Source organism: Coccidioides immitis (assembly GCF_000149335.2).
Source record: "Coccidioides immitis RS genomic scaffold supercont3.1, whole genome shotgun sequence".
Classification (NCBI taxonomy): Eukaryota; Fungi; Ascomycota; class Eurotiomycetes; order Onygenales; family Onygenaceae; genus Coccidioides; species Coccidioides immitis.
The window spans coordinates 4,078,957-4,100,766 of record NW_004504310.1 but is presented as its reverse complement, the minus strand read 5'-3'; the positions used below and the strand labels follow the sequence as shown (position 1 = coordinate 4,100,766).

Here is a 21,810-nt window from a genome sequence, read left to right as displayed (position 1 = left end):
TGACTCAGCCGGCGCCATAGGGCTGAGCGGGCGACTCTGTTGAAAAGCCACAAGCCTGCGCCCCACAGCGGCTTTCACCGGCCCTTTTTGTTCCCTTCCGGGTCTAGAATTCATCGCATGATTTGCACCGCTTCGCATCTCGACCGGCCACGCATCTTGCGCCCTCGCGCACTCTCTCGCCGCGGAAATAAGAAATAATATATCTGACTGACTCTGCTTCGCGGGTGGCCCTGATCCTCCGGGCTTCTTCCTCTTCATCCACCATGTTCGAAGGCTTCTCCTTTCCCTCACCGTCCTCCAGCGAGAGCCTCCGAGTGCCAAATGGCGACGATGACCCTTTTCTCCATTGTGAGAGCAACCTAGTCTCTCCCCTCTCCTCTCGATGCCCGTCTCCGCGACTGGGCTCTAGAGATTACTCCGCACGGATTTCCAAACGCTCTCGATCCCCTTTCCGCCTTGGCCCAGCGCCAACCTCTATTCCTCCCTCTTACATGGACCAACATCGCCTCTCGATTGGAACTTTGACCCGAAAACTAAATTCTCACACGCTGGAGCACAACGACCCGAGCAGCGATAGCGACGATAGTCGTGGCTATCCGGTAACTCCTCGAAGTGTGTACCTGGATCCCAGCGGCAGGGCAAGCCGCAGGCCGAGCATCGCGTTCATATCTCCTCAGTATGGCGACAGGCCCGACGGGTGCGCTCCCTCCTGTCTTGACACCTCGCCCATGTCCACTCCTCGTTCCTGCTTGGACCGTCGACCCTCTCACCCTGCCGCTTACACCTCCGCCCCGAACACATCCACTCCCCGGCACGGCAGTATGGAGGCAGGCACGCACCGACAGTCGATAAGCGCGCTCCGATCACAGCGCGAGAAGCTATCCATCCTCCAGTGTGCATCCACGTCCGTTGCAGACACCATCCGTCTCGCCCAAATACTAGATGAGGACGAATGCTTCCGCTGTTACGCGGACGGCTACCTCAACGACGGCCAACACCCCAGCTCCCTCCCGCCCTCACGAACACCCTCACGAAAACAGCCCCAGAAAAAGGTCGATGCGCCAAAATCATCCAGCTGCTCAAAGCTCTCTGGCGCCCCTGCCGGGAAGTCGAAAGTTGACAAGTCATACGCCTATAGTGACCGAAGAAGTGGAAGGGCCGCACCAAGTGGACTTCGAAGAAGAAGCCTGGTCCTAGCAGCCGTCACGGCCGTCCTTGAAGCTGAATCGGCCGCGAAGCATCAAAATTCTACAGTTGACTCTACAGTCGCAGATCTACCGCAACCATTGGAGGCTGAGACTCGACGATCCTATTCCCAATCTGTGTTCACATAAGTGTGATTGAGCCGGACGGTTGATTTTCTCTCTTATATCTTTTCTTTTTCCTTTCTTTTTTTTCTATCATCATGCTATCCGTTTGCCTATACATATATTGTTCTCATTTTACACCACTATACCCTCTTCCTTCACAGGGACTTGGGCGGACTTTTATCAGATTTCTCTCGTCTAGCAATTTTTGCCCTCTTTTCTTGTTATCTCTCACATAGATTTTTTTTTTTTCTTTTCCTCTTTTCCCCCCCCCTTCAAGCTCTGAGAGCAATACATACTCATTATACTCATTGTCATTTCCTACTTGCATTTTTTGGGGTGTTCATATTATGACTCGGCTTTGGGAACTTGATAGATACAGAGTCACAAATTATGGGATTATTTATGGTTGTAATCTGGGGTTACACCTGGTTACTTAGCAAAATTCATAGTTGAATTCTTCTCACTGCTTCCCTCTCCCTTTTTTTTTTTTTTTTCTTTTTCTTTTTTCTTTTTTTCCGTTAACCGAGCAATGGGCATTATTTCATTCCTCAAAGCATATCCATCAGATTCAGCAAACAAAAGTGTGAAAATGAAGACAGTCATTGTAGTAACTGGGGGAAAACTCTGACAGGTTGTATTACTTATGATAACAAGTACAGGGTGTTTTAGAAATATTAAATTGTGGGACGTAAAGAACAGCGATGCATGGCCTTATTGCTGTTCAAGATTTTTCGGGGTTTTTGCGAATGCGTGAAGAACCGAATCCCTTGAATGGACATTAAAGCAAGGGGAATATTTTTAAAGGCATACAGAGTACTCAAACACATAAGCCACATGCTCACTAGGTGAAAAAGGGTACATTGGAAGGGGGATAAGGCACTGAGAAGTTAGGGAGATTCACAAGATAGACGAACTAAGGAAAGGAAACAAAAACAAGAACAGCATCTCTGCATTAACTCATTAAATAATATTTGAATTGTCCTGTGCGCACATGAACCTGAACTTTTGCTGCAGGGATGGCTGAAAGATCGTTTCACCTGCACACAAATATTAGCATAACAATCCTCTATGCTTCCCGGAATCCTGGAGACCACTTTACCAAAAAGAACACCTTCACCCATTCAGCAGTTAAACTAAGAGAGCCACAGAAACAGCAGCTATGGATCCAATCAATAAAAACATAACATATGCTATTGCCGCCTGTCGAGCCAAACGCTCCTCCTTCTCATGGAATCCGTCAATATTGCCATCTGACCAGCGTTGGATGAGGAAATCTGCCTGTCCTGATCCATACCCAATCAGCAGTAGAATGGTCCACCCGAGTGGGAATGCAAGAGTGCACCACAAAATGATCTTTCGGCCTAGGCGGCGTTGTTCAACTAAACCGCCACCAACCGCTCGCTTACGTATGGGATTAAGGCGTGGTGAATCCGGGAAAGCGTGATGATCGAAATGCCCTTCCGGGGGTAATGCTGATTCCTCGTCAAATGCATTGCGCGGCGGGGCAGTGAGAGGGTCAGGTCGCGTAGTTTCTTGACCACTGGCGTACACTTGTGGCTCCCATGTGGCCCTTGAAAGCCTTGAATTGGGACTTGGCTGGCAGAAATCCGCGAGGAGAGCCGGGTCCATTTGTTCCAAACGCTCCCTAAGTAGTTCGTCTGCGGTTGGTTGCCTTGCTGTTTGTCCAGTGCTGCTTCGACGAGTCATGGTGGGTGTCCGGAGAAGGATTGAGCGTGAAGAAAAACTGCGGGAACTGACTGTGCCCTGCCGTGGAATATGTCTCTCGAGGAGACCCGTAGAAGCAGGGCGAGGAGATGCATCTTGCGAGGTAGATTCTTGGATTGGGCTCGGGAGCGTATTGTTCAATGACTTTCGCTTTTGCCCCCCTCCGAGAATGCGATCGCGAGCTGACCGAATGGAATGATACAATGAACCTGGTGAATATTTGCTGCTCTCAGGTGCCGCAGGGAGAAGACGATCGGTCGAAAGAGAGCGGGAAGGTACGTTGGGGTTTTCTCTCGTGAGGTCACCGTGACTCGGAAGCTGGATAGTGGTGTGGTAAGGACGGAAACATGGGTGGCAGTCCAGGTTCACGGACAACGGGTTCGTGCTGATATTATCGTCAGTGCCTATTGTTGAAACTTTGGAAATGTTCAGGGAGCTAGCATCTGCAGAGTTATGGGGTCCTATGTTTCGAGAATCCCAGTGGAAGGCAGACGAAGACTGAGAAGAACGTTGTGCTGGGTCCTTTCCAATGACTTCAGAAAACCAATGCTGGAAAGAAGCTCTTGCACTCTCTGAGATGTTCGGGTTGCGTTGACAATGTCCATAGCCACGGTGGGAAATGTATGTATTCTCTACGTTGTCATGGAAATTGGACTTACTATTGCCAACGGTGGTGAGACGACGTCCGTCATTTTCTGGCTCATCGCTCTGACCGGGCTGACAATGTAGCAACGGCGGAGTAGAACGGAAGGGATTTGTATGGGCTTCGCTAAGCGGTGACGGATGGTGATACTTGTTGGGAAAAGGAGTTGGGGACTTCGACGTCGAAGCGATGAGAGCTGGGATTGGTTTTCTAAACGCGTTGAGACGTGAGCCTTCAGAATTTCGGTAGTTAGTGTTAGGAAGTAAGACATATTGGCCAGTACTAGGGTCTTTGTGAAAGAAATGGGAATGACGCCCTGCATAAGCTGGAACTGTAACAGCATTAGTTCCGTGAGAAGTCGTAGGAATGCCAACCCTAGATGAACGCAGGGGTGACTTTTTATGTGTATTTGAGTTGGCAAGGTTACCAAAGCTTGAGTAATCTGCCAGACTGGTTTCTGTGTCCGCCTGGCCAAAGCCGTTGCCGACGCTGCTGGTGAACTGTTGGCTGCCAGCGACGGTCTCCCAGTCACGGTCAGCATCATCGACTTCCTCCTGAATTCCCTCACTAGCTAGGGTCTCGGCATGTTTATCCAAAGCTGTGTGCGTATATCTTCTGTTCCTCCCCAAACCACTCTCACTTCTCTTTGTCAATGAACGCGTTCCCAGTCCACCATGGAAAAAGGGATTACCAGGGCCTTGTTCTGAAAAGTGAGATGAGGAAACCGAGGACACTCTTAGTGGCGATGGGAAAATGGTCGATGAGCCCATGTGCTGGCTCAAGTGCTGAGTAGAGGAGCTCTGGCTACTCCCTGGCCCTAGATCGATAGGGTCCGATTCATCACAGTGACTGTCAGATCCCCGGAAGAGCCCCCGCTCAATTTCACGGGCAACAGAAGCAGACTGGTGAGATAAAAGTTTCATAATTGACTCCTCATTCTCGCGTTGGACTTCCTGGTTTGACTGAACGTGAGTAGGAGAACGAACCCGGTCTTGTGGATTTTCTTTACTCGTCGCCTTCACGCTGGAGCGAGAGATTGGTTTGAATGGAGAGAAGCGACGGGTGGACAACCATTTTCCAGGCGGGATTGGTCGTGAGAAGTTTGGGCTTGATGCCCCTGTTCCTTGCCGGCACTGGCTTGGAGGGACTAGCTCATGTGTACTGCCCTGAGGATGGTTTGGCGGGGTTGGAGCTTGCATCCCCGGACAGTCAACGCTTTCCTCGCATTGATACGCACGCTCATGCCGGTCTTTTCCGTCATCGGAGTCATTCCGGACGGGATTGGAAGTCAGTCCTTCGGCCGGTCCAGCATACTTCTTGGTATCGGCTTGAAGCTCGCGGGAGCGCTGGAGTCTAGAGAAGCGTGAGTTTTTTAGTCGCGTATCAAACATATTAAGTCGACTCTTGATGATATTGTCAATAGTGGTTGATTTGTCAACTCGACCGCGGATACCGTTGAGGCTCGGCTGGTACTGATTGAAGAACGTACCCAACACGGGACTGGCAGACTTGCGTGGTGGGGTGTGGGGAGAAGTATTTGTTTGCATTTGGTCAAGGCGAGAGCCTGGCCGGTGCTTGATGAGTTTAATGGGCTTTCGTTGACGATCGGCGCGCTTCGCTGCTCTTAGAGGTGAGTCGGTTGAAACATGCCGGGCAAGCACGCATTTATGTGATCCGAAATCGGCCCTAAGTTGGATGGCCGCCTGTTCCCTCCTTTCCTTGTTGCTAAGGGACGGCGAGGACTGATTTTGGGAGGCATCCCTTGGGGGTGTAGTTAAAGCCCTGTTCCCTCCATCGTGGAGTCGTGATGTTATGGAGGAGTGGGCCGTCTCGAGGTCGTCAAACAAGGTGCGAGATGGAGTCCTCTGCCCTCGTCCGTCCAGAGACTGCGACCGAGAGCGGGACTGAGCTCTGGGCCGGTAAGGAGAGGTCATGTTTTCTAACCCAGTTAATTCGGGTTCGATATTCATGGTGGAAGAATGGGGATGAGACGATTGCCACTTCTGAGGACTAAGGATCTCAAAGGAGACTCCGCGATGATGGAGCGTCCTAGGAAAATGAGATGATGATGGAGAAATTTCAGAAGCGGGTGTGGAATGGCGAAATATCCTGGCAGGAATCTGCCGAATATGTTTACAGAACGCGTTCTGACGCGATTGGTTAACATAAAAAAGAGGATAGAAAAGGGGAGAAAGCAAAACCAGGGACGGGGAATACTCACTCACCAGTTTGTTGATTTGAGAACTTGGGCGCGTTGCGTCTAAGTTAGAAACAGGTCTCTGAGCATGATATTCAGGAGATGCTTTTGCGTGAACAACGAACTCCTCAGTGACGCTCGTGGGGGCGGGGGTTGCTAAGTAATCAGTGGAATAGACGTTGGTCAGCCTTGGGTAGTGGTATTCTCCGGCTGGCTGCGCTGGCGAAGGCGGAGAGTCGGAGGATCCAGAATATGCTGAGGGCGAGGGTGGAGTAGGAGGAGGTGAAGGAGGAGCTTGGGATGTGCAGTTGGTATTGAGATTAAGAGCTTTCGGCTTTCGTTTCAAGCTTCTTGCTGGCGGTTGCGCCGTCAGATCCGGGCGAGAGTGCGAGAGAGATTCACGGTATCGATGAAGGGAGAGGTTCCCTGGCACTATCTTTCCGGGCTCAACGAGCTGTAAGGAAACAAAAACTGGAGGAGTAGGGCTGAGTGGAGGAGAATGAGAAGGGATTTTTGCGGCCTGTGAGGTGAAACGAGGGCGGAGGGGAAGAGGAACGAGGTTGTCGCTTGGAGAAGAGAGGCTTGGGGTCGACGCAACAGATGGAGGAAAAGACCTCTCTGCTCGCACTGCAAAGCACGAGTCCCAGTCCTCCAGGTAGACCCCCATTCTCTTTCTCCCCGATTCCGCACTCAACATTTTATCCCAATATCAAAATAAAATGCAGCAGTTCTATACATCAGCCCCTACCAAGCCGCACCTCCTGGCCCTTGAAGCCTTTTATAATCTAGGATATTTTTTGTGAAACCAGTAAGTCTCAGTGCAGCGATTTCCTTATTTTTCCTGAAGACTTGTTATAAGCGGGCGTGCGAAGGTGTCCATATAAATCTGGGGAAACAAGGAATCCTCGAGAACAGATGATCTTAAGGCCCGGAGAAGTAGCATAGAGTTCAACGAATGAAAAAGGCAGTCCACCCTATTCGACGAAAGGTTCGAAAAATCAACTCTATCCGTCATAAACTGACGATGGCAAGAATCGTGTTTTAACTTCCACAAACGGTGTCTAAACCGGAAAACGAAGGGAATGAAGTGAAATGCCAATACAAGCGCCTCTAGCAGTAGCCAGCCACTGCTATCTTTCGCGCCTCTCGATGGGGCCACTGGAGTATTAAAGGAGGAATGAATAACTCTCGCATAATGATAACCTTGACTCTTTCTTCTCTCAATAAAAGGGGCAGGATCATATACAGAAATGCTGTCAAGACAAGAAAATCTTGATTCACATGGAAGAAGAACATCAAAGAAGCAATACCTGCAGGATGATCAAGTTTGACCAATCCGACAGAGGGCAGCTCAACGTCCTTCTATTCGGCATGAGTGCAGGAGTGTACACCATTACGGAGCATCGAATAATCAAGGCAAGGTTAAAACATCAGCCATTCTAAGCTTAACATCCCAGGCATCTTTCGCCGTGAGAGAAAAAGGCAAAAAAAAAAAAAAAGGTAATTTCGCTGTGGATGCCTCCAAGGATAAAAATTCTTTCTCTTCCATGTCATGCCAGGCAGGCACCACGCGCAATGACTGGAGGACAGAGGATCAAGGTTATTTCGCCCGCGGAGGTCGTCGTCACAAGATGAAGAGAAGAAGCAGAGGGCAAGCCAGCTGGGTTGATCGTGTGGGTTCAAGTGTGGTCGCCAGGCGGGCCGGCCAATGACAGTCCGCAGCGACACCCTCCACGACGGTCGCCGAATCAACCCTGGCACGCAGGTTCCAAACCTCGTCAGCCAGTGACTGTGCAGAAGTCGCTAACCACCGCTCTCGGCTGAAGAGAAGCGCAACTGCGAGACCCGGATCCGGGCGAGCGTGGCGGTATGTAGTAGATATCACCGTGGGATTCTCAGGTCCAATAAAGCCACTTCTGCTGCAAGGAACCCGAGTCTGTGGAGAGTGCGCCGGGTCTTCGGATCGATACAACCGTGTCTCCCTTGAGAGAGGGGCCTTGACCATTTCTTCCGGGTCTGGGCCTGAACTATGCGGCTGCAGTGTTGTTCAGCTCCCTTATTCGTTTCTGGGGGGTTTCCCGGCTTGCGGCTCTTTCGGTCGCCTGAAGGACCATCCGAAGAGCACCACTTTGGGCAGCGAAGTAGGCGTGACGCATCCCTGACATATAAAATCACACGGCTGGGAGGTTTGACCAACATCGATTTCAGTCCCTTCGAGCATTCGACGTGATGCAGTTTCTTCAGAGGTTGCCTGTGTATGCATGTACGGTGTGCCGGAGGAGACACACACTAGTTAGTGAGTTACGGCGATGTATTTTAACACTCGCACGCAGCGGAAGAATTGCTGCAAACACACAGCCACAATTCTACCCCACGGGGTTTGACTACAAAGGTGTTTTTGAACTCTTCATAAGCATGTGATTCTCCTAATCTGCAGAGAAATTATCATATGAAAATATGCAAGGTGTGGTGTTTCGCAGGGTCATCACCGTGGCTGTTGTCGTCGAATAAATCGTTGTCCTGCGTGATAAAGAAGGCTGAGTAGTTATTCCTGCAGTCCCAAATCAAATCCTATGTTAGGCGCGTGAATGCCTTGAGGGGAGAGGGAGGTCGGTCACGTAAATCGGAAAATGGGGCCTGACCCAACAGCAGAGTGGGCTTCCTCCATGTGACGGATGTTGAGAATCAAGACAACTGCAGCAAGCCCTGGTTAGTTGTGTGGAGGACATCAGATTGCAGAGTTCACTGCCTCTCAGCGCGCTTTGGCCCCTCCCAGCCGCAACGATTCAAACCTGCGGGGGAGAAGTCAATCGACAGACCGTCAATGACCTTAAACCAGGTCTCCCCTTCGAAGTGAAAAGTACTTGATGGATGTTGGATGAAGCTCAGCTGAGCAATGTAGTATATACACATGGACTAACTTGCAACCACAGCCAACTGCCTAAGTCCCCCAGAGATCGATAATTAATGGGGACATGGCGGTTAGCCATCAGCCGTCTTGTCACTACTTCCCCTTTCAACATGGCATCTCGGGCCGACACCAACCAAAGTTGTCACCAGTGCAAGTCTCGTAGTGAGATTACCGCCACCTTCAAGTCAGATGCCACAAATAAAAAGCGTGTACAGAGTAGCTCACCGAGCGCATTAAGATATCTAGTCCCATTGTCTCTGTCTCAACGTACCAGCAACATTAATCTTGCCACTCTTGTTGAAATGAATTCCCTTGGTTAAGACCTTGCTCTAAGGAGAGGGTGGGAAAAAAAAAGAAAAAAAGAATAACAGAACTATGCATAAATTCATCTTGGTATTGCATTTCTTGCCGCCAAAGCTGCTCACCTGGTTCAAGACCATCACTTCTCTCCGTAGCTTTGCGGCGTTTTGAATCTGCCTCGTTCACTTCCGATTTGGGTCTCATGCGAATATGGCCACATCTCTACGATCTGCTCAGCGATAGCTGCGTAGCCCTCTGGTTTTGGGTGGAAAAGCCTTGCATCTTTGGGGCCAAAGGGATCCCGTCCTCCCCGTGTGCGGATCTTTCCAGCAACGGGCTCCAAATTTGGATAATTGGCGTGAGTAACGGCAATCGCACAGAGAGCCAATATGCCCCAATCACCACTCTCGACCATTTCATTCTCCACACAGGTTCTCGAGTCAACGACGCCAATGTTCGTCGTCCGAAAGGATGTATCGTAAAACCATGTATCCTGGTCCATTAACCCCTTTCCCGGCTCACAAAAACGATGGCCTTGAAATTTTGGGTCCCAGTTGACCCATATAACTCTCCCGTCCTTACGCTCCCTTATGATTTGACTTATTACGTCGTTAAGGGTTTGGGATATGTCGTTCAAGTATCGTCGTACTTCGACGGTCAGTTTTGGCCGGTATCCAAACCAATAGCCAAAGCTGCTATTATTACATTCATCGGTAAGTTCTTCATCAAAGAATTTGCCATATCCGGTTACAAAGATTCTGAATGACTCTGCAGGGTTTTTCTCCAGGATCGCGTCCAAAACCATGTTGTAGGTCCCCTTAAATTCTCCACCCATGATTTTCGTCCTCGTAGCTTTCGTGGTTTTCGCACAGTCTGGAGAGGCCGGCCCGTAAAATCGATATAAACAGGCGTTGAGAAGATCGAAAAATCCGACATCGTTGCCACCGACGGATAATGTCACGAAATCAGCGTCCTCCATCGCGATGATTTGATCCCAAATCTCCCGCCTTTTGCTCGGGCCGCTGGGGACAGCTTTACCCCAGTTTTTCTTCATGACAGTCCCTGAACAAGCGAGAAACTGCATTGTATGACCAGAGTCTCTGAGTATGGCGGAATTATTCAGCTGGGCAGGATAGCTATCGCTATACCGCCAACAGCCCCTGTCGAGCAGCTTTCCTGCGCCTACACCAGAAGCATACGAATCGCCCAACGATGCGAACCTTTTGATTGCAATCGGAATATTTGTCTCGGGGCCGAGGTGGCCAACAGCAGTGGCGCTGTTATTGTGGGAATCCAAGGCGGCTCTCGCAACAATGAAAGCTAGTGAGTAGACTATGCTGTAAAGATGATGTGCAACTAGCATGTTTTGGAGAAACATCTTTATGCTCAGTGGGATGAATTAAAATGCAAAAAGCAAACCATTAAAGTGCTGCGGTGACAAACTAGGAGCGATGTTCATTGTCATTTTGGAGGATGTTGTTCTTGTTACTCCGCAGTCCATGAGAATAAATTATGCGGAGTGGCTCTCTCTGGATGAAAATAAAATCAAAAAACTAGAATAATAAGGAGAAAAAGAAAGGAGGGAGGAGGAGGAGGAGGATGAAAACAGAAGAAGCGGTTTTGACGGCGAAGGGCCACCGAGATCCTTCCTCGATACGCATGTTTTTGCGCGCAAGCTTATTCCACGGCTGTTTGCTGGGAAGTGGCATCCTTTGCACACGCTGAACGAGAGCCTGCACGATGATATGCGCCCTCAATTTTGAATGCTTGAGGCGCTTTGAACTCTTGACAAACGTATAAACAAAGCAACCAGATATTGGAGAACTAGCTGCGAAATAGTGTATCTGAGACCAGCTTGCGATTCCTGACTGCGACACGGCACGGGTGTTCTTTACCATAAATATCAGGAAACGAGAGGATATCTTAGATATTCACAGCGTGCTCGAGACGGAGCCTGAGAACCATAACATAACGAGCCATGGCAACTCCTTCGCTTGGCCATGCACACGGCAATGAAGCACTGAGAGTTGTTAGCAGAAGTCTGTCCGTCAACATGGTACCTGCATCAGTCAATTTTGTCTGGAAAGATTACGCTGGCACAGTTCGCCGGATCCTTTTGTTTTGCCATGGTACTGATTCGAAGATGATGCTTATCACCAGCGGGCCAAGATGCCGCGGTGCGAAAAATTGCCCTAAACACGCCGAAAACACGTTAGCTTCGCCCCGATACCTTGCCCTGAGTGCAATCAACCTAAAAAAACAAAATATGTACTCGCCTTGAAGTCTCTATCAACTTTTATGAAATTTATGGAAAATGCCAATTATGCTAACTGACTCTGCCTCTGAACTGATATTGTGTCAAATAATGTCCCCTTTAGCAAACTAAATAGTCACTGGTTTTCCGGTTTCCTTCTGAACTCTGATTAACTTCAGTACAATTTATTTTGGTACACATCATTTCTATCGCTGGCAGCTTCGCTAGAGCAGCATTTTCATCTCTATGAATATGACAGGGACTGTGTGTTGCTTGAGTGATAATTTGGCTGGCATTGTTGGAAACCATAATAACAATGTAGCTTCCCAAGATCAGGCTTGCTGGACTGGCTTTGCCTTCGAAGTCGTTTTAGATTGAATATGAAGGACTTTTTGTGTTTTGCTTGATATCCGCTGAATCAGGCCTAACCAGTGGTCATTGGCAATTTATATGGTTATATGACATTCTATACCTCTCCCTTTAGCCAATTTCAAAATGATATTCATGATCTTCGTCACGTTTTAAAAATGCTCCTGCAAGCAGAGAGCAATGAAACATAAGCAAATGAAAGTATCAACATGGAAGAGTATCCCCTAAGGGGTCATTCATTCAACATGCAAACCCGCTAAAGGGCAATCATAGATCAATTGGTGTCAAAATCCGGAACGCCGTCCATTTAAATAGGAATATATGCTTAGGATCCATGCATATGTTTGCAATTTCTCACTTCTGTACGCTAGAAAATTCAAAGGAAGAGAACGAAAAAGAATAGGGGCGCACTTCATGGGTCAATCTTTGCCTACGATTCTCATGCCGTACGCCAGCCCGATAGAGAGTGTAGAAGGTGCAGAGGTCCACGAGAATAATCGGTATTAAACTTTATGCTTCTTATATTTCTGTAACGTAAGTTAGCTAACCGTCCAAGGCAATATCGCGGTAAAGTTGAGGGAAAGAGAGGGAAAGGTGTGAAGAGAGGAAGAGAAAGGCTGGTTGGCCTTCTTACATCGTCAATTTTACGCCGGTTCTTCGGGTCCAACGCATTTGATACTCCCAGCAAAGTTTGAGAAACCGCTTTCGACGCGCCAATTGCTGGACGTAATACCACGGTTGGTGTTCGGCCCAGCAGTCGCCTAGCCGCCTCGGTCGCGCTTCCACTTTCCAGGACTTCGCTGGGCATAGCAACAATAGCATCTCGAGTCATAAGGATGTCACGTTCGAGACTAGAATAGGCTCCACGGAGACCTTGAGCTACTCCAAGTGGCTGATCTGCGTATAATGAAATGCGTGGCCTTTCGCCTTCGTCCACACCATTGTCATCCCATCGACCGTCAGATGTTGAAGGTCGAGAGGGAGAGCCCCGCGGTGAATTGAGAAAATCTTCGGCACTTTGGAGAGCCGTTTGAGTACCTATGGCCAATTTTGCCCCAAACCGCAATAGCTCGTTTGTAGTGGTTTTCGCAAACTGAACTGCACCTTTTTGGATGCTACGGACTATCCGCCCGTCCTTTTTGTATTCTCGCATAGGGACGAGGACAAGATCCTTAACCCCACCTCCAATGTTCACAAGCGATCTAACTGGAGCTATACCGGCAAGCACGGTAGGCAATTGATTGGCCTTTATGTCTGGCATCCAGATATCGTTTAGTGTCCTTCCAAGCCTGTCAAACCCAGAAACGCCATATATGATGACATGTTGAAGGACCATATCCGCTTCGTCAAGGACAAAGAAATTCATGAACTCCGTAGTTCGGCCCGACCTTAAGCCCGCATAATCCACTCGTTTCGGTTTAAAGTCGAGTCGCACACGGATAGCATTTACTTCCGCGCGCTGGAGGAAAGGCACGTCTTCTGGGGAGGGCTCACTAGGAGCGGAGTCGTCCTTGAACTCAAAAAAGCGACTTAAGAAGTCCAATGCATCTTGGTCGACATGCAAACGCAACGGGAGAACCGTCGCCTAAAAAGGGATTAGCATATTGCACGTGAGCGATACGGAAAGTGAGAAAAGCCCGAAACATCACCTACCTTCAAGACAACCTCCGAAGCTGCCAGGTCCGGCACTGGTTTGACATTTAAAATTTCTAAATGAACCATGCTCGTACCGATTTCCCGTTCACCCACGTCACGCATGTATGTAGCAAATTTCTTCCATGTTGACGTTGGGATATGGTCAAATATTTCCAGATCTTCAACACGGATATCCAAAGAGCTTTGCGTCTCCCCAGAGTGTGGGGGAAATACTATCAAATCGGCCGAAATACCTTTTAACTCAAATGTCATTTTATGGTGTTTGCTCCGTGCCAAACGTAGTTTTTCGCGTTTCGTCCCGGGTACTTGGTTCTGAAGGCCAGTGACCGTGGTGCTTGTCGCAAAACTCATTGTCTCGCTAGCCAAATCATCAATATTTCGGTTGATGTCATGAGAGAGCTCTCGTGGGTCTCGATTAGCAGGGATACCGATATAGACCGAATTAAACAAAAAGTCCCCAATCACGGACTCCTCATCCTCCTCAAAATCCGCAGATAATCTGTTTCCAGGTCTTCTTGCAAATTTCTCTGCTGCCTTGGCTTGGACGTCCCTAACAGCTTTGGAAATAGTATCTCTTGTGCGCTGCCAGTCATAACCGTCGTACAAATTCCAGATTACGTGAACATCTCGGACTCTTATCCGAAGAGGACTGTCACGAAGTTTAACTTCGGTTGCAAGTGTGTACGTGTTGCGAGATGAATCCCACCTGTGGGCAGTGTCACCAACTGCCGACTGCTTCGCGAAATGGTCCTCTTGGAACTCAAGTTCGGGAATGCTGGAAGACATTTGAGCCTCGGAATGGAAGCTGCCAAGTATTCGACTGGTCCCTGCACTAGCAGATCCTTCGTTACCGAACCGAGGAGTGGTAGCACCGCGCCCTTGTGGCCCAGAATCCCCGTGAGAAGGATAGAACACGCTGACATATTCAATCTCTTCAGCTCCATCGCCGTCTTGGCCGTCATTTTCACCCTCAACCTCATAATCAGAATCGGGAACTATGTCCGTAGCGAAAGCGTCCCCAGAGAGGGAATTTAGCATATCCTCAATTCGTATAACCTCTGTCCTGTATTTTCGCTCGGTAATAGGAGGGGAGAGAGGAGCAAGGCCACTTAGAATGGATATTAAGGTCTGCGTGGAGTCGGCGCAGGTTTCCAAAACAAGCAGATCGTCCCTGACCTCGATATCTAACGACTTTTCCCCTTCCACATCCAGCTGCATTACCTTGAGTGCAACGGATGCTGACGATATGTCGCAGACGGGAACAAACCCAATACTCTGCAGATGCTGAATTTGGCCGCTTCGAGCCCCGCTAGACATCCTGTGGCGATAGTTTTCTGCTGACCCGAGATTCTCAACATTATCAATAATCATAACAGACGCTTTGCGAATATCGAGCAAGGCTTCAGAGGGTTTGGTTTCATGGAGAGCACCGCTGAAACTTGCGCGAGTGAAAATTACAAGAGCCTTAGCTGGTGATTTGCGAGGATTGAGGCCAATACCGCAATCCTTCATGCCCACAGATAATCTTGGAAGCATGGCTGATCTGTCGTCTCCGGAGCCAATTGAGTCCCGTTCCGAGAGATCTGACCCAGGTTCGTGATGGGCCTTGAGGTCAGCCAAATTTAGGACCGATTGAGCCATATTGGCAGCGACGTCCTCGGCGGCCATCTGATTATTCAGACCAAGGAACGCGGTAATGGATGGAACCGTATATTCCACTCTCACATTATATAGCTTGATTTTGACAGTTGGTTCCATTTCATCAGCAATAAACCGGGCCATTATCATTGGTAGAGGATCATGAGTTCGTGCTTCTTCCGTGTCCTCGGGTATGACCTCAGCTACCAACTCCTCGCTGCCATTGCGAACAACGGTGACCGTTGAAATTCGGGTGGCAAGGAGGGATGGGAAAGTTACATATCCCGCCTCAAGATTATGGGAAATAATAGTTATGTCTCCAGCCTCATTATTAACATGGACCCGGCCTTCAAATTCTCGAACAAGAGCCAAGATGAGAATTCCAGGTCTATCATCTTGGGGCAGATACTTCGCAACGGTGGCAAGCTTGGCCAGCTCTTCGCCGAGATGGGACAAGGGTTGCAAGGCCGTCGGGTTAGGGACGGCAAAATCCGCATGACCGACAGTCAAGCGAAGGACAGCACCCTGTCTACGCTGCCTAAAGAGTGTATCAAGCATAATATCGTCATCCTCATCGAATTTGTCCTTGGAGGGCGTTAGGAGCCCTAGTAACCGGTCTAAATCAACTTCCTTTGGCCCATATAGGTACTCAAATCGTATATTTTCAAAGTCCAAGGAAGGAGGGGAAGGGGACGGTTCTTTGCGCAGATGAGGCCCACCAACACTAGCTTTATCTATCTGGAGAGCGATTCCCTCAAATCGGCTCACCAGCTTCGCTGCAGTAGTCCCAAGCTGAACTGTGCAGTGTTCCCCGATGACTCGTAGCACAATGCCACCTATCCTACAGTTTGCTTTTAGCGCGGCGTGATTCGTTGTCGACGGGCTCGAAGGAGGCACCGGATCCGCAAAGTGTACACCCCGGCGGGGTCGGGGAGGTGAGCAAGGTTGCTCCCCTTTAACTGTGGACGCGGATGCAATAGAGCTTCCTAATTCAAGGACGGTGCTTAGACCTCCAAACCAACCCAGTGTCTCGTCGAGTTCTTGGAGGTCCAGCGACAAGCAGATTGGGAGAGTGGTTAAATTAACAGTGGTCGATTCAGAAGATTTGATCACCCGCAATGAGATATCTTTTTGTCCAGGAGACGTAACATCTCGCGTGGATTCACGCATTCTCAAGCTTTCATCGAAAGAAATGATGTCATATGACATATGTCCAAGAACAAATTTCATTACATCGAGTCGTAGTTTCGTGGTGTTTCCAATGGCTGCAAAATCAATGCTGGTTCCTGATAAGGTCAGGTGCAAAATGGTTTCCTCGATGGGGATTCCGCTTTGTAACTGAGATAACGATGGCGCTGAGGATAAAGGATATGGCTGAGCAGGCACACGCTCCAGGAATTTGAGTGAACAGGATGTCAAATTCAGCCGGAAAAATGAAGGCGATGATTCTTCGCTTGCTGCCTCTGAAATCTTGGTCTGCTTGCTCGTCGAAGTAGACACATCGGTGATCCTTTGGCCTATTTTGACCAGGAGCCACCCGGAAGCTATATCAAGTTTGGCAGTTAACGAAGTAATATCTATCTCCACCGCACGCGTAGTTTGGGGATCATTCAGACCATCAAAGTCCTCGTGTTTTTGAGTCGTGGGCTTTGTACGGGATATGGGCAGGTGCCGCGAGGAGACAATTGAACTAACGGAGCCTCTCCTGAAAGCACTCTGGGCAAGTCGTGACCTGGTGTTTGCCAATAGGTCAGGCGTGACAGAATCCGCTAAAGTAATAGTTGACTCCACCATGGGGTCGACGGGCTTACTATCGATGTCGGTCTTCGGGATTTCCTCGCTGTCCTGACTATCTACAGAGGGTAACCAGATGATTATCCTATCGATAGCAAGTATCTCCTTAACAACACCGGAAATATATTGTGGTGAATTATGGACGCTCTCTCTTTCATCGTCTTCACCAGTCTGAGCTTCGGGAGAATTCTGGGAAGTATCGAAATCATGTGAAGCTCCTTTGGCTTCTGTATCAGTGTCGCCACTCAATGGCTGTTCCTTCTGATCAGGGTCTGAAGTATCTATCCGTTTAGAAGAACCCCACGCCCCAGGCATATCGGGATCAAAGCTTGTTGTAGATGACTGGCTCATGGCACTCATATACATACTCTGCGCCTCTTCATGAGTGAAGATTCTCGATGCAGATAAATCTTCGGGTTGGGACACTGCAGGGCATATCTTAGAGGTACTGGGCGACTCTTGTTCGGTTTGACAGTCCGGGGTTTTGCCACGCGCACTGGTCGCAGAATCAGGTTCGTTGTCTCGTATCCCTCCGCCAACGGGAAAATTGCTTTCATGAACAGAGTGGTACATATAATGTTCTGGGGATGAGCTAGGAGACTTGGAAACGTGCGGACGAGGGGTTTGATCTCTGACAGGGGTACTTGGACAGTCCTTTGGAAATATCGTTGAGTCTTCAAGGTGGTCGTCGAATTGGGACTTGAGAGCTTCGTCTAAATACGCTGGATTGTCTAACAAACGCTCGTCATAGTGACTGTCTAACATCCCCGTGGTGGCCTGGGAGTAAAATTCAAGATCGTTCTCGTCATCAGAGTCAGCATCAGAGAATCTTCCCGTGGTTGAGTAAACAGAAGATTCAAGATGTCGGCTCTCATCTCCATGGGAATCAACGGTGAGCCGTGACCCATACATAGATGATGGGTCGAGAATCGTTGAACGGGACATATCGCCACAAGAATCGGAGCCTGAAGAAGAAGGCTGGGGAGATCGAGGTCGCAAAGGCGTATGGGTAGATTTAGAATGGACTGTGGATGGGATATCAGGGGCATTAAAGCGAGAATAATTTGAGAATACTTCTGCATCCGACATTATCATAGCATGGATCCCTGATAGAGACACCATACGTTTTCCAATTTTAAGCCTTGAGTCCTCTGATGCCGATGTTGCAGTACTATCAATAGCAATCTCTTGGATAGTGAACAGTCCCGAAATCGGGTCCTGCGTTTCATCCTTGAGAACCCCATCACGCTGCACCTCTGTATCAACTCGTAACGACACATTGGCAATATTGAGCTGCAGTCGATCGATCACACCCTTCAAGAATCCAGCGATGAAGGCAGGGAGCGATAACCCGTCATATAAACCAAGATCTTCTTCTCCATCGTCGCTCTGCGCGTCTAAATGTTCAGGATATTGTGACTGCGACAATATCGCAGCTTGTAGCTCTTCCGTCTCCTCTTTTGGCTCTGATTCTAAAAAGGATTGTGCAAGGTCCGCGGTGGATGGCAATACGCTGTGGCCATCCTGGCCTTCGTCTTCAGCAGTCCCTTTGGACCTTGTCGGAGGGGCATTTTGTTCAGGTTTATCAGGGAGCAGTCTCACACGAGCGTCTACGCCGTCGACCTCTACGATGATTGAGCTATTGTGGAGATTTGCCGGGACGGTAACACGAAGGAGAGACACACTTCCTTTTGTCAAGGTGCAGTACGGCGGTAAATGCGCGGAGAGCTTCTATAAGTTCATCAAACATTAGCATCCAGGGGTTGATGATTGAGGGAGGATAGAAAAAGTGCAGGTCGGCCAAACGCCTGTGCTCCGTACCTCTAGCTTTAAACCGACATTTCGAAGCTCAAAAGTGCTCCTTTGGCCCCATGTAATGCCCAAGGTCGCCAGATCCAAGGTATCTGTATCCACCAGCCCTAGCCGCGACAGAGCATACCTCAACACTAGCTTCTGGGCGAACGAGGGAAGGGAAAACGGCATATTTGAAGGATAGAGTTCTCTGAGCCTCGAGGGCTACAGTTATTCAACGGCTGTCATTGAAATGTTTTCGTGTCATCAGGCCATAGTGTCTGTCACTTGATGAACGAGGAATGCTTGTTTTGCAGTAAACAAGAAGCAAAATGTTTGTTGATGGAGAGCTAGTAATCACGACAGTCGACAATGCAAGTGGCGTGAACTGCAAGCAGAGCCGCGTGCCGGAGGTGCGATCTTTTCAGCAGAGTAATCTACCAATAGAATGTGGTTCTAAAACACAAAGCATCTGGGGATAAACAGAGAGGCCATGAATGAAAACTTGGGTTAGGCCTCTCTCTGGTGGGCTCTGCTCTGTTGTTGATACATGATTTGCGGAGGAAATATGTCACTGGCCCTGCCCGGGTTCAAACCGCACCACTTAAGCTCAGCGCAGTCACGGGATGAAGTCAGTTTGCCAAACCAGAAGCCAGACTGCGGGGACGCCTTGAGGTGCAGGATGGCAAATCTCAACCATGATGTCGGTCATTAATACTGAGATTTAAGCTGTCTTCTGTCGATTGTCGCGGCTGATGCCTGAACTCAGATGGGATGGAAATGCATTCGCACAAAGATGTCATCATCTGGGTCGGACACCTGGGCCAATTCCGCCCTTTTTCTCCAAAGTTTGTTCCTTTTGACACCGGCAGCCAACCATCTAGGCCCTGCCACCATCCGTGACATTCTAACGCCATTCCAAACGGCATCAAGGCGCATCAAGTTAATCTGTGTCTAAAGATCGGGTTTCTCATGCTTCATCTACATCAGGGACTTCTGGCCCAAACTCCACTACAACCCATTGACAAAAGCTCTCGAACTCCACATTCCAATCCTTCAAACGCACAGCCTTGAGCCCATGCCCTGTGATACCCTCTTTGATATCCCGAAGCCATTCCGTCTGACTCTGGTCTTCGAAACAACTCCATCGAATGGAATTCTCTGCCATAGTTGCTATCCCAGAAAGCCCCGTGTTCTCGAGGCCGTAAAGGACCTGGCAAAAATCATGGGTGAGACCGTTCTTACCATAGCCCATCAAGGTCGGGTCGTCATTACACAGTGCAACGGGTACTCCTCGGGCTAGCAGGGCCGGAAGAGGATGCGCCGTTATCGAACTTGTTAACCGCAAAATCTCGTTTGAAATAGGACAGCACTCGATAAGGATCCTCTTGTCTTTCACCAATTCAATCAGAATCGGGTGCTTAAAAAGAGAAAAGCCATGGCCAATCCTCCGGCTGCCCAATAAAATAGCATCATAAAGGTTCCGGTCTGTTTCATTTCCATCCCCCAAACATTCCCCAGCGTGAAAAAGAAACGGGATTTCCATGTTCTCCAGAGCGCATTGTTTTTTGAACCAAAACAAAACCGGTAGTAAGTCCACCAGAGGCCTTCCGTCGTCTTCTCGGCCGACCAGGTCGAATCCAGCAATAAGGTCAGGGAATTCTTCCTTTGTCAAAATGCACTGCTTCATGCTTTCCACGATATCTCGATTAGAATACCTTCGCATGGTGGTCCAGATCATCCTAGCCCCATAAAACCTTTTACCGGCATCGGATGTCTTGAATTTCTTGATCTCATCGTCAAATGCTTCGAAGAATCCAATATAGTCTTCTTCAACAGTATTACTCTGATCCCTACGGTATTCAAAGTCGAACGCCAGACGGAACTCAACATATCGTATCCCATCCTGATGAAGTTCGGCCAGCATGTGCCTAAGACAGGCACGAAATATGGGCTCGTAATATAAAATCGAGTCTACCACTTGAAAGGTTCTGCCGAAAATCTCCCAGATCGCGTCTATGCCGTGGTGATGATTCAACGAAGCCTCGTGCCCAATGGTGCATCGACTTTTGAGCCATTCTCGAAAACCCGCTATCCCTTGGCCCGGAAACGCGTCAGCAACCTCTTGCACGGGCAGGAATGTTAAAGGATGGTATTCCCTTTCCCAGAGCGTAGGAGATCCATGTGACGATAGCACCGTTGAAGAGTATTTAAAGTGTAACGGCGTGATCTCAAGATTATTTTTTGAATCCAAGGGTGCGGAAGATGCCATATACATTCCAGGTAACGAGAGAACCTGGTCAAGCAGGATGTCTAGATCAATCATTGCCTCTATATGACCATGTAATAATGCTCCTAGACACCTGTTAAATCACTGCAAGTAGCACAAAAGGGTAACCAGCACTTACCCTTTGGCATTTTTGCCATAATTTTCCAAAGGTCAGTCTTCTCCATCCTATCCCTCGCCAGCCGAAACATCATCCCAGGGTAGAGAATCTCATCACCTAGTTCGCTTTGAACATCCTTTGTCCACACATCTCTCAGCTCTTTGGCACGGATATATTCAACAATTCGACAAGCCTCCCTCACCACTGGTGACAAGGCATTTCGGAAGTGGACATCTGCAAGACGACATTTCAGCATTATACGTTCAACACAGCGAGTAATAGAACCATACCGTGTCTTTTTTTCTTCTCTTCCTCGATCAAGGCCTCTCTACCTTGAAGGTACTTTTGAATGAACGGGTCTTCGAAGCGGGGAATGCCCTCTTCGGCTTCCCAGTCATTAGACGCCGAGCTCTGGGCTTGCGACGCCATGAGTATGTAACTCTTTGTTCAAGTATCCTGTCGTTTACAGGATGACTACGTGTTAAGTTAAAGGACAAGTAGTGGAATTCCACCTATGATATTTGAACCCCATCAGGCTTAGTGAAGGTAGTTACGGAGTAGTCGGTTAGATATTCCTTGTCTGAATATGACCCCTCCCTCATCAGTCCTGCAAGAAGGCAAACTCTCACCATTCCCAAACCCAAGCAGGCCTTCTTCCCTGAAGATTACAGACGACGTATTTCGCCTCGTTCATGAGCTACAGCAAAGGGTGTTCTCGTCAATTCTTAAACATATGGTATAAGTACTAAAAGTATATCTAAACATGTACCGTCCAGGTAACCAATAGCGCCGCTGATCTCGTACTTATGACGCCATGAGCCCGACTACCTGAAGA

General features: G+C 48.8%; 6 protein-coding genes across 6 annotated transcripts; 1 reads left to right on the top strand and 5 right to left on the bottom strand.

Annotated features, from left to right (window-relative positions):
- Positions 1–263: 263 nt before the first annotated feature.
- Positions 264–1,863, top strand: CIMG_01657 (uncharacterized protein; the record flags this gene model as incomplete). Its single annotated transcript, XM_001247885.2, has 1 exon — positions 264–1,863. The coding sequence occupies one exon, from the start codon at positions 264–266 to the stop codon at positions 1,332–1,334; it is 1,071 nt and encodes a 356-aa protein (XP_001247886.1). The 3' UTR covers positions 1,335–1,863.
- A 56-nt stretch (positions 1,864–1,919) lies between these two features.
- CIMG_01658 (uncharacterized protein) lies at positions 1,920–6,653 on the bottom strand. Its single transcript, XM_001247886.2, has 3 exons — positions 5,904–6,653; positions 2,410–5,825; positions 1,920–2,347 (listed from the first exon to the last, which is right to left on the bottom strand). The coding sequence occupies exons 1-2, from the start codon at positions 6,570–6,572 to the stop codon at positions 2,439–2,441; spliced, it is 4,056 nt and encodes a 1,351-aa protein (XP_001247887.2). The 5' UTR covers positions 6,573–6,653; the 3' UTR covers positions 1,920–2,347; positions 2,410–2,438.
- Positions 6,654–7,129: 476 nt separating this feature from the next.
- Positions 7,130–8,137, bottom strand: CIMG_10796 (uncharacterized protein). Its single transcript, XM_012358901.1, has one exon. It carries the CDS (start codon positions 7,878–7,880, stop codon positions 7,500–7,502), a length of 381 nt encoding a protein of 126 aa, XP_012214324.1. The 5' UTR covers positions 7,881–8,137; the 3' UTR covers positions 7,130–7,499.
- Positions 8,138–9,225: 1,088 nt separating this feature from the next.
- CIMG_01659 (uncharacterized protein) lies at positions 9,226–10,449 on the bottom strand (the record flags this gene model as incomplete). The annotated part of the gene is made up of 1 exon (XM_001247887.1): positions 9,226–10,449. The coding sequence occupies one exon, from the start codon at positions 10,447–10,449 to the stop codon at positions 9,226–9,228; it is 1,224 nt and encodes a 407-aa protein (XP_001247888.1).
- A 1,320-nt stretch (positions 10,450–11,769) lies between these two features.
- On the bottom strand, positions 11,770–19,239 carry CIMG_01661 (autophagy regulatory protein Atg2). The gene is made up of 4 exons (XM_001247889.2): positions 18,619–19,239; positions 13,363–18,528; positions 12,344–13,294; positions 11,770–12,236 (listed from the first exon to the last, which is right to left on the bottom strand). Exons 1-4 carry the CDS (start codon positions 18,778–18,780, stop codon positions 12,213–12,215), a joined length of 6,303 nt encoding a protein of 2,100 aa, XP_001247890.1. The 5' UTR covers positions 18,781–19,239; the 3' UTR covers positions 11,770–12,212.
- Positions 19,240–19,558: 319 nt separating this feature from the next.
- CIMG_01662 (CECR1 family adenosine deaminase) lies at positions 19,559–21,478 on the bottom strand (the record flags this gene model as incomplete). The annotated part of the gene is made up of 3 exons (XM_001247890.2): positions 21,266–21,478; positions 20,997–21,209; positions 19,559–20,919 (listed from the first exon to the last, which is right to left on the bottom strand). The coding sequence occupies exons 1-3, from the start codon at positions 21,402–21,404 to the stop codon at positions 19,559–19,561; spliced, it is 1,713 nt and encodes a 570-aa protein (XP_001247891.2). The 5' UTR covers positions 21,405–21,478.
- Positions 21,479–21,810: the final 332 nt, after the last annotated feature.

Excerpts from the sequence above, each read along its gene's own strand:
- CIMG_01661 (XM_001247889.2), bottom strand. The coding sequence starts at position 18,780 with ATGCCGTTTTCCCTTCCCTCGTTCGCCCAGAAGCTAGTGTTGAGGTAT. Across the intron at positions 18,529-18,618 it reads ATGTCGGTTTAAAGCTAGAG|AAGCTCTCCGCGCATTTACC; the intron begins GTACGGAGCACA and ends ATGAACTTATAG. Across the intron at positions 13,295-13,362 it reads CTTCGGAGGTTGTCTTGAAG|GCGACGGTTCTCCCGTTGCG; the intron begins GTAGGTGATGTT and ends ATCCCTTTTTAG.
- CIMG_01658 (XM_001247886.2), bottom strand. The coding sequence starts at position 6,572 with ATGTTGAGTGCGGAATCGGGGAGAAAGAGAATGGGGGTCTACCTGGAG. Across the intron at positions 5,826-5,903 it reads GTTCTCAAATCAACAAACTG|AACGCGTTCTGTAAACATAT; the intron begins GTGAGTGAGTAT and ends CAATCGCGTCAG.
- CIMG_10796 (XM_012358901.1), bottom strand. The coding sequence starts at position 7,880 with ATGGTCAAGGCCCCTCTCTCAAGGGAGACACGGTTGTATCGATCCGAA.